Genomic DNA, 10838 nt, shown 5'->3' with positions numbered 1-10838 from the left:
TACTACTACTACTAACTACTACTACTACTCTACTCTCTCTCTCTCTCTCTCTCTCTCTCTCTCTCTCTCTCTCTCTCTCTCTCTCTCTCTCTCTCTCTCTCTCTCAAACTTTAGACCATTCCAACCAAGTGACCAACCAAATAAATCAATCCCGAATTTAGAAGTTTTATCCCACATCTAAACTATAATTTGTCTACACATGAACAGTGAGCCACAAACATAATTAGCAAACTAATCGACATTAATAAGTTAAAGAAAGCAAAAATCATATACAACACTACCACGGCTAAACTCAAGTGGCCTAGTGAACGATCGTCCTCGTTTAACGAAGGTGTCAAAGTGACCATGCACTTATCACCACAGCGTGACAACATTAGCACACACTCTTAAATCTTAATTTACTCGTCCCTCCCCGAAACGATGCCGTTTTGGCTTCAACTGTTTTCTGCTTGCGGCTCTGTTAGAGTTAAAGTTTCCTTTGAAAATAAAATACCTCCGCTTTACGTGTTCTCGATTCAAAACGAATCGTTTTGATATCCGGAAAATGACGGAAGCCAAGGTCGACCACCCGATCACCGTCCCGGAGACACCGCCGTCCCCCGAACTGGACTTCACCTTCGCCTTCAACGACCCCAATTTCTCCGATCGGGTTCTCAGGATCGAAATCCTCCCCGACATTCCGGTTTCCCAATCGGACGTTGAGGCCTACGTCAGCAACTCCGATTGGGGGCATAATAGAAAGAGACGCAGGGCCGAGAGTAAGAACCAGAGTGGTAGCAATTTCTTTCCCAAGTTTTCATTTTTATTTTTTTTCTACCAATTTGATGAAATTAGGGTTTAGTATGAAATTGAGGGAATTGGGGGAAAGATTGCACCTTTATTGTCTTGTTTGGCTTAACATTGCTGGGTCGAAATTGGGTTTTGAGATGGTGAATTATTTTGTAGTGTATACGCACAAAACAAGTAAAAGGCCCCAGTTTGTGTTATTGTCTCTGTTAGTACTGTTACTTGTAGCTTCGGTGAGTTTTCAGAGTTTTTTTTATTGGAAAGACTACATCTTTAGGGTGGTTGTTTAGTTTTTGTGTTTCGGTTAGGGGTGCAGCGCAGTGTTTGTTGGAATGTGCATTTATCATTGTGATTTTACCTGATTATTATCAAGATTACTTTCGGTTAGAGGATGCTAGAGTTCACAGATTAGAAACTTGGATTCGATTACAGGAATGTTGAATTATATAGACTGTGTTTTGTAATACCTTTGTGTCGTTGACATACAGTATAATAGGTTCATGGCTTAATGGCCTTTAAGAATAGTGTTTTCTGTCTATGTTTTTTTCTTTTCTTTGGTCATTCTGTTACTTTTGTTTTGGATTTGAGTTTTATAACTGTTTAGGATATCTATCTTGCATGTGTTTCAGCCCAAGTATTATGCTTACTTTACCGTGTTGGTTAAACTACATATTACTGAATTGGAGTGTTATTGCACTTTCTCTCAGCTGAGGACATTGTTGTGCAATGTGAGGAGCAGGTCTTACATTGTAACATGCTTGATACAGAGGATTTTGTGGTATGTGAAAATCAAGATGAGGATGCTATGGCAACTACCGAGTCGCCTTCAGGTTCTGACTTAATCTTAGGTTTTCGTATATTATCTTGGTCTGTCTGTTCTCTTTTCTTGTTTCTTTGAAATCTATGAATCTATGCTGAAGCCCCCAATATCTCTCATGTGAAATCGGAATGGATACTGATAACAAAATTCTTATCTTCTTTTCCTAGGACTAGTAAACTGCTTTTGTGTTTGTAAATCTATTTTATTACTAGTTGGATATCATACGGTTATATATCCTGATTTGGTATGTTGGCCGCCATAGTTTTTTGTTTGTTGCTGTGAAATTATTGACTGGTTGTGGTATCATTTTGTAGTTTCACTCTGCAATTGTGTCAATGTTAAAGCTGCTGGTATCTGGATCACGGATTGCTCCACAGTTCTGAGGGTTGAAACCATACATATAAGTTCTCCGATATTGGCTGCAAAGAGTCCCTTTTTTTACAAGGTGAAATATATTGTCCTGGTGATTGCTGGTTTCTTTTAGTGGCTGTCTTCAGTCACTCACATGTTTGTTTTTTTGCCTCCCGTAGTTGTTCTCGGATGGGATGAAACAGTCAGGGTTAGAGGAACGACAAGCAACTCTAAGAATTCATGAATCAGGTACTCTTTTTTCTCGGTTGTATTATCAGCTAATGAAATTTGTTGATTCATCTTTATTAGGAAATTTGCAACTGCAATGGTGCTATTTTTTAATAGTAAAGATATATCTTATACAAGCCTTTTCTAACTGTATCTACATCATCTAATCTGACTGCAGAAGAAGCGGCCCTCATGGACCTTCTTAATTTCATTTATGGTAATACATTGTCCACGACAACAGCACCTTCATTGTTGGATGTGCTAAAGGCTGCTGACAAATTTGAGGTTGAATCTTGCATGAGATATTGCAGTAGGTTATTGGGACAATTGCCTATGACTCGTGATTCTGCCTTGCTTTATTTGGACCTTCCATCTAGTGTTCTGATGGTTGATGCAGTTCAATCACTCACAGATACAGCAAAAAAGTTCCTTGCTACCCGCTATAGAGAACTAACCAAGTGAGCTTCTTTTTTTCATGCAACTTTAATCTTATCATAATGATTCTTAATCATGTTTTAAGTGCTTCAAGCCTTTTCTTTGAAGTACTCTTTCCAATAATCTCTCCAATCTAGTTTTCAGAATCTCTTCATTTCCGGAACAAGCAACAACGATTTGTCCTCCCTGTACTCCGATATCAAAATTTTACTTGTGGTTTAAATCTTTGAAGTATTTGTTATATCCACTTTTAATTTATTGGATCAAGCTACATAATTTGATATATGGTATATTTCATTTGCATATTCAGAAATTTGATTGTTGAAGTGCTGCATTTCTTACCAGGTTTGTGGATGAGGTGTTGTACTTGCCCCTTGCTGGTATCGAGGCTGTACTGTCTAGTGATGATCTCCATGTTGCATCAGAGGATGCTATTTTTGATCTGGTTCTTAAGTGGGCACGGTTGCATTACCGGAATGCTGAAGATCGACAAGAAGTCATTGCTTCGCGCCTTGCTCGCCTCATTCGTTTTCCTTTCATGTCCTGTCGAAAGCTTAGGAAGGTTCTAAGCTGCAATGATTTTGATCCTCAACTGTCATCAAAGATAGTGCTTGAGGCTTTGTTTTACAAGTCTGAGACACCATACAGGCAGCGGTTACTTGCTGTGGAGAATGCTAACGCCACGTATCGTGGCTTTGTGGATCGTTCCTACAAGTACAGGCCAGTGAAAATAGTGGAATTTGAACTACCCCATCCACAGTGTATTGTGTACCTAGATCTGAAGCGCGAAGAGTGTGCACGCTTGTTTCCAGCTGGTCGGGTGTACTCACAGGCTTTTAACCTGGGTGGGCAGGGCTTTTTCTTGTCTGCCCATTGCAACATGGACCAACAGAACTCCTTTCAGTGCTTGGGGCTGTTTTTAGGGATGCAAGAGAAGGGATCAGTTAGTTTTGTAGTTGACTATGAATTCTCAGTAAGGGTAAAGCCTGAGGAGGAGTTTCAGAGTAAACACAAAGGTACTTACACTTTCACTGGTGGGAAGGCTGTTGGGTATAGGAACTTGCTTGCTATACCCTGGACAACATTCATGGCCGATGACAGCATCTATTTCATTAATTCTGTTCTCCATCTCCAGGCTGAGCTTATCATCAGGCAATGACTCCTTTCTTCAACTGGTTAGGAAGAGCAAAAAATGCCTTACGTAACAACTTGTAGTTTAGATGTCTGGCAGACTTAGGTAACTTCTTGGCATCACAGACCGGGTAAACAGTTGTTTGTACTCGTACTGATGTATAAATGTTCAGGCTCAAAGAAATGAAAATGTAGGGTTAGTGAAAATCGCATTTCTTATTTATTTTTTGCTCTGCAAATGCTTTTTTTTCATCTGTATCTTGCTTTTGATGGCTTCCAATTTATATAGTTAACAGCTCCGACTGTTGTTCTTTCGAGGTTAGAACAAGCAACCTCGCCAGGCACCCCACCCAAGCTTTTGTTGTATGGCACATATATGATTTGGCACCAGCAAAGCAATATTTGTAGGCATGTAACAACAGTCTTGTCATCAGACCGGACATTTCTGTTACGGTTTTCCGAATACCAAAGATCAATGGAGATGGCACTGTACGCCTGATATATGGGGTTCGTGGACTTGAGGCTTTGTTGTGGGATGAAAATGGTGCTCTTGTGATGGCGTTCAAAGGGAGCTTGGGCAGTATCTACACATGGGGATGCAATTAGCTTTGAGCATTGGATATCCAAACATTTTTTTCGGTTCTTTCATTGAGTTTTCTGTTTACTTGTTCCTCGTAACGTAAATGGAATCATGCAATGCCATCATGGTTTATGTCGAGAAAATACTATCATGGTAATTAAGTACGTTATAATGTTTAAATAATAAGTAACTTCATTTCCTATGGTTTAAAGGAAGAAGAAAAAAACTTAATTAGCAAAAACAGCATTGGTTCCTACAATTAGGACAGATACTCAGATAGTATTAGAACCAAATACTAATTCGTGGAACACGGGAGAAATCGGACAGTATTGATTCCTAGTCATTCGAACTTCTGAATGTAGGAAGTGCTGTTTTAACCTTTTGGTGGAATTGGAATATGTAATCCATTTTAATTGCAATTATCATCTGGTACATTTGGTATAGTCTCGCTTCTTTCTTCTTGAATTGGTTAACCATGGGGAGCGAGGTCCAAAGTTATGCACCCACAAAAGAGAAACAATCCCATCAAAATTATTAATCCTATAACGTACATTAGGAATTATTAAAGTGTAGTAGCACACTAGCTAGCACCTGTTCAAATGGAATATAACTCACTGATTTATAAGATTCTGACTTGACTTGTAAAAGAAAGGTAAAGAAATGAAGATTATGTTCGTGTTGCATCCTCTTTTCATGTCCAAGTACAGGTTTATGACATATTCAATCTTAAATATTGTTAAGTGATAGAGTTAGCAACAGCTTTGCTCATGATCAGTGAATATTTCCTTTGTTAATATGACATTAAAGTTGATTAATGCAATATATGCTTAATTATGGGTGCTTGAACAGCTCAAAATGAAATTCTATCTGTCTCCTCTACTACTATATAAAGAATCGCAAAGTTGCAACCCCATTAATAGATCATTAGCTTGGTTTATATTAGGAAAAGATATGCTTTACAGCCGACCCCGGCATGAGGAACTAAGCAAAGGTGGCTTGATTAAGCATTTGACATAAAGATTTATTTGCAGCCAGTTAGGGCATCTAATTAAGCATCAGATGAATCTAGTTGTTCAGTCATGTCAACAAAGACGAGCTTTGAATAGTATCAATTTATGTGTCTGGCCGTGGTTTGTGAATATACATTATCACAAGGAAAAGGGAGGAATAGCACTTTCTTGAATTGCTTGCGCAGACGAAGGAAGCCACTTCTTGTTATTATATTTTCTCCTTTGCTCAAGTTGAATTTTGAACGGAAATTTAGCTAGCTACCTTCCTTTGCTTCTGCTTTCTTCCTTGGTTCATTTTCTGTTCTCTTGATGTGGTCTGTTTTATGGAAAATTCTAGATTACCTACCAGTTTTCTATATTGTGGTTTTTTTAATTTTTTTTACAAACACAAGGACTTTTGGTTAAAACTTTTGTAATAAATATCCATATGTTGTAATTACGAAGTGTGAACCAAATTTACATATTTATGACCCTCCTTTTACAAAATTGAGAACGAATGTGTCGTCGAATTGTAAATTTTCAGATTTGGAACAAATAGACCATTTGTCCTTGTTCACGTAATATGGTTCTCAGTTTTGTAATTGAGTTGTGTTTTTTGTATTGAGAAAATAATTACATATTTCACAACGCTTTTACAAACATAAAGACATTTGATTGAAAATTTTGTAATAAAATGTTCATATGTTGTAATTACGAGGTCTGGATCAAAATTACAGATTTATGACCCCTTTTACAAAATTGAGGACGAATGTGTTGTCGCGATGATAAATTTTCAGATTTAAACCGAATAGACCATTTGTCCTCATTCATGTAATATAGTTCTCGGTTTTGTAATTGAGTGGTGTATTTTGTATTGAGAAAATAATAACATTTTTCACAACGCTTTTACAAACATAAAGACATTTGATTGAAATTTTTATAATAAATGTTCATATGTTATAATTACGAGGTATGAACCATATTTACAAATTTATGACCATTTTTACAAAATTGAAGACAAATGTGTTATCGAAATTGTAAATTTTCAGATTTGGACTAAATAGATCATTTGTTCTCATTCATGTAATATGATTCTTGGTTTTGTAATTGGGTGTTGTTTTTTGTATTGAGAAAATAATTATATTTTTCACAACGTTTTTACAAAGATAAGGACATTTAGTTGAAATTTTTGTAATAAATGTCTATATGTTGTAATTACGAAGTATGAGCCAAATTTATGTATTCTAAATGAATTTACTTATATTTGTGTAATTGTGTTGTTAAGTTTGTAAAATAAAAAAAATGAATATGCCACATGTCAGAATCTAAATGGGTAAATAAAAAAAAATGTATTAAGTATTTGTGAATATGCGGCTGTTATCACCGTGGCGGAAAATGTTTTACTCATCACTGTGGTGGAATTATATATGTAATATATCGGATACACTATCTAACAATTTCATCTAATTTACCAGCAGTACGTGCGAAATTTCTTTTAGATCTGAATGTTTCACCGTCCTATAGTAATAGTATCGGGAAAATTCTAGGGTACAAAATATTCGCTGCGGGGCAATGTTCTGTATTATCATCATTCATCAGAGTACAGAGAATACAAACTACAGGGCCAGTTAAATCAAAGGTAGAAGGAAAACCAATCTAGGGCGCAGTGACGTACAATACAGAGAGAGAGAGAGAGAGAGAGAGAGACAGGAAAGCGCAATTATACGTGAGAAGACAGGCGCCACAGCTCAACTGAACCCTATTATTGACATAGAGAAATTTCATCATGCGTGATGAAATCAAATTTAAGTGATGGAAATCTACTACGACGACCACATTTGTTCAATCTCTAGGTCATTCGTCTTCTCCCTCTATAGCTAGGTTTAATTAGGAGGTCGACTCTGATTAGTCTGATACCTTTATATTCAGGCAAAAGGGGTACACAATCGTTGGCCAGATCCGGCAAGGCAAGCAGGTCGGAACTGGTGGATAATAACTCCGACAAGACAAAAGTAGGGAGGTTGCTCGACCTAGAGAGAACATGATCCAAATATGACTGTCCTCTCTTCAATAACTTATTAAACAAGCTAGGATGGTGTGTAAAGGGTTAAGTAATTTGGTTTTAAGGAAATCTGACCATATTATTTGCGCGCCAGGTAAGTTTATATAAATTGTACCAGGACGCCAGCTGATATTATTACAGAAACTAATAATTCAAATTATAAAAAGACAATACTATTGATTAAACACAACTCGATGAATGTATATGAGCTAGACGACTCTATATTTTTCACAACATATATGGCCAAAACTTAACAATTATTATTGAAGATGTTCTTAATTAGAACATTTAAATACGAGTTACTAAGGGGAGGTGTTTCTTATAAAATAACAATAATTAGAGTGTTTTCTTCAAGTGTTAAGGGAAGCGGATTTTACGCACCAAGGTGTACTTACACTATTAATGTTCAAGTGCTCAAATCGTCATATGAGAATATCGAATAAATACTAAAGACCCGAAATTTCTTATTTTCAATATCACTTTTGATCCAATCAAATGAAATGGTCATAACAAGAGTATATTTTCTTCAACCTAATGTTCTCACCTCTTTAGTTGAAAACACCTAAGACTATTTTTTTTTGTTTTAATTTTATTAACGATATTTATATATATGCATATAGTGTGACATAAATAACTAGATCAAAATACTGCATATTAATTATTCAGTTCAATTACATCTTGATGTATAGAAGAATTTTCGGCGTTAAGGTCATCTAATCCGGGTTAAGTAACAAAGTTAAAAGTGGGAAAGTAAAACATCCACTCGTAGTGTACGTATTCAATCATTGATCCAACTGTGGGTTGCTCCCTTCTTTTATTTTCTTAGAAAAAGCTACTGATGAATTATTGATGAGAATTCTGATGGACGGACAGGGAAGAGTAATAAAGTTATGATTGGACAATTGAGAAAAATGAAATGGTAGTAAGAAATGGTTCATTTCCGCAAGGCAGCCTTTTGGGAATTTGGGTTGATTAGACAACCGATTTTGGCAAAGTGACTCAGAATCTGATGTGATGACTGATAAGTGATAACAAAATTTAATTATTTCCACATTCCCATTAGATAACCGTATTGGCTATTGATGTGGTTCCCTCACCCTTCTATTCTGTTTCCTAATTATTTTAGCTTTGAATATAATGTAGATGCCATTCCTATTACTTATTATATTTGCCTCTCAAATTATTGAGAGTTTGAGATTGATATTTATATTTAGTTAGACGAAGCCATCGTACGTAAAAGCACTATATACGGCACATATGAAAACACCATTATAATAGCTTCCAGACATACACTTGTGAAGGTTACTCCAGCCATGAGAAGCCGAAACCTGCAACACCTTAAACGATCTGCAACACCACCAAAGCCACCGTAACCACTGAAGTTAATTACGGCACAACCCAATTATAATCACATAATTACTGAACATGATGAAATTGAAACGAAAAATTCACATGTATATATTCACAGCAACCAACCCGGTACCAAGCCTGAAATTTTCAAGAAGACCTAGTGCAAAAATTTTGGTTGAGGTATTATTGATAGATCACGAAAGGCAAAGAGTTCTAAATTAAGGATAAAGACAAGCTAGCGCAACTGGGTCTCAAACCCAAAGTACATAGTTGAACAAGTACCTAGAAATGCATGGCGGTTTTACCCCAGAGTAAAATATTTAAAATAATCATCGATATTTTTTTTAAAATTTTACTTTTTATAATTATCGATATTAATTTTTATATCTTTCTGATATTTTATATTTAGTTTTATTTTTGATCGAATATACAATTTTTAGATAAAATTTAGTAAAACTTTCATCGATATTTGATATTATCTCGATATATCCATCAAGATTTTTTTTTCGAACCATCAAAATTTTTATAATCGTTAGTATTTTACTCCTTGGTTTTACCCAATCAACTAAACTACAATTTGGTGAGTTTCAACATTCTCGGTATATAAATAGTTTCGAGTGTGTGTGGCTACCAATTGCACACCGGCCGCACCCCCAACTCCCCAAGGTTGCCTCTGAACCAACCTAGCTATCTGCATCAACAACAACCAAACCGGGCAAAAACTTGCTATATATGTAATATGCTATCAGCAAGATCTACCAGCAAGGATTAGGATGGTGAAAAACGATCACAATCAGAAGACTCAAAGTGTTAAACAGATATCTTGACAGATCATAAACAACACAAGTAATCTTGACAAGATCAAGAACTGCAGAGATGAGAGAGAGAGAGAGAAGCCTTGATGCTAGTTCTAGCTAGGAATCAACAAGGATCTAAGGGATGAGCTCACAGTGCTCACTTCGACGTTGCAAACCCTAAATTGTCATCAACAAATTAAGTGCCTGCGAAACTTAGAGAGAGTGACACATCTAGAGAGCCCGCACTAGTTTTTGGGACTAACTTGTTAGTTAATCGCAATATTAATTTAGTCGACGTCCAAGTTAGTAGAATAGTAGCTAGACTGCGAAAAACCTACTATGCTTCTGTCAATTTAGTTACTATTCATGAAACCCTAGATAGGAAAACATGGATATGTATTTACGGAAGTATTCCATTCAGGGTTCAATCATTGAGCTTTTTTCTTTACTTTCTATTGTAACAGTTTGAAAGTACTGCACATTTTTAGCTACCCAGTATTTCTCTTTCTCAACAAATAGTAGAAGGTGAATTTACGGATACACGGTCGAAGACATGTATGTACAGGGTGAGACAGTGAAAACCTTTTACTTCACAGAACTATGAGGAAGTATTACAATGGGAGATGATCAAATAGTCACCAGGGCTAAGAAACATCAAAATCAATCTAATTAAGGTGGAAATTAACAAATCAAATATATCATGATAATATTTTTTTCCTCATCAACAAATTTTACATATATTTATTTATTGGATTAATTTCAATTTATACCCCTGAGGTTTGAGGTTAACATCGTTTCACTCTCTATACTTTTAATTTTAAAAATTTACCCCTTAAAGTCTCTAATTTTCATAAATCAAACATAATTGTTAAAATTCCGTCATATTTAGAGGTTAAATAATAGTATGAAATCTTATAAAAAAATGTCTTAGAAAGTGATTTTTGTTGTTATAAGACTATTGTAGCATTTTAATTAGTGAGTTATGAAATCAAAATTAACGTCTGAATTAGACGGAATTTCAACAATTGGGCATGATTTATGAAAATTAAAAATTTTAAAGGATAAATTTTTAAAATTAAAAACATGAGGAGTGAAATGATGTTAACTCTAGTGTAAACTGAAATTAATCCTTATTTATTTGTATGTTTTCTTTGTAGTTGTGAAGCTCATGATAATTAAGATGCAAATGAAACAAGAAGCCTAAATAGATTAACTTAGGACGTAATGCAAAGAAGAATAATTGAATCTAGTGATGGACATTCCATAATATATATGGGATCTGTACAACTGTGTTGTACAAAGCATACAA

General features: G+C 35.6%; 1 protein-coding gene across 1 annotated transcript; it reads left to right on the top strand.

Annotated features, from left to right (window-relative positions):
- The first annotated feature begins 508 nt into the window (after positions 1-508).
- LOC101300622 (BTB/POZ domain-containing protein At2g46260-like) lies at positions 509-3954 on the top strand. Its single transcript, XM_004298811.1, has 6 exons — positions 509-758; positions 1494-1616; positions 1921-2051; positions 2137-2206; positions 2364-2643; positions 2966-3954. The coding sequence occupies exons 1-6, from the start codon at positions 545-547 to the stop codon at positions 3777-3779; spliced, it is 1632 nt and encodes a 543-aa protein (XP_004298859.1). The 5' UTR covers positions 509-544; the 3' UTR covers positions 3780-3954.
- Positions 3955-10838: the final 6884 nt, after the last annotated feature.

Source organism: Fragaria vesca, linkage group LG5 (genome assembly GCF_000184155.1).
Source record: "Fragaria vesca subsp. vesca linkage group LG5, FraVesHawaii_1.0, whole genome shotgun sequence".
In the NCBI taxonomy this organism is placed as follows: Eukaryota; Viridiplantae; Streptophyta; class Magnoliopsida; order Rosales; family Rosaceae; genus Fragaria; species Fragaria vesca.
The sequence above is the reverse complement of the archived record's forward strand: the minus strand, read 5'-3'. Positions and strand labels throughout refer to the sequence as shown.

Excerpts from the sequence above, each read along its gene's own strand:
- LOC101300622 (XM_004298811.1), top strand. The coding sequence starts at position 545 with ATGACGGAAGCCAAGGTCGACCACCCGATCACCGTCCCGGAGACACCG. Across the intron at positions 759-1,493 it reads AAAGAGACGCAGGGCCGAGA|CTGAGGACATTGTTGTGCAA; the intron begins GTAAGAACCAGA and ends ACTTTCTCTCAG. Across the intron at positions 2,644-2,965 it reads CGCTATAGAGAACTAACCAA|GTTTGTGGATGAGGTGTTGT; the intron begins GTGAGCTTCTTT and ends ATTTCTTACCAG.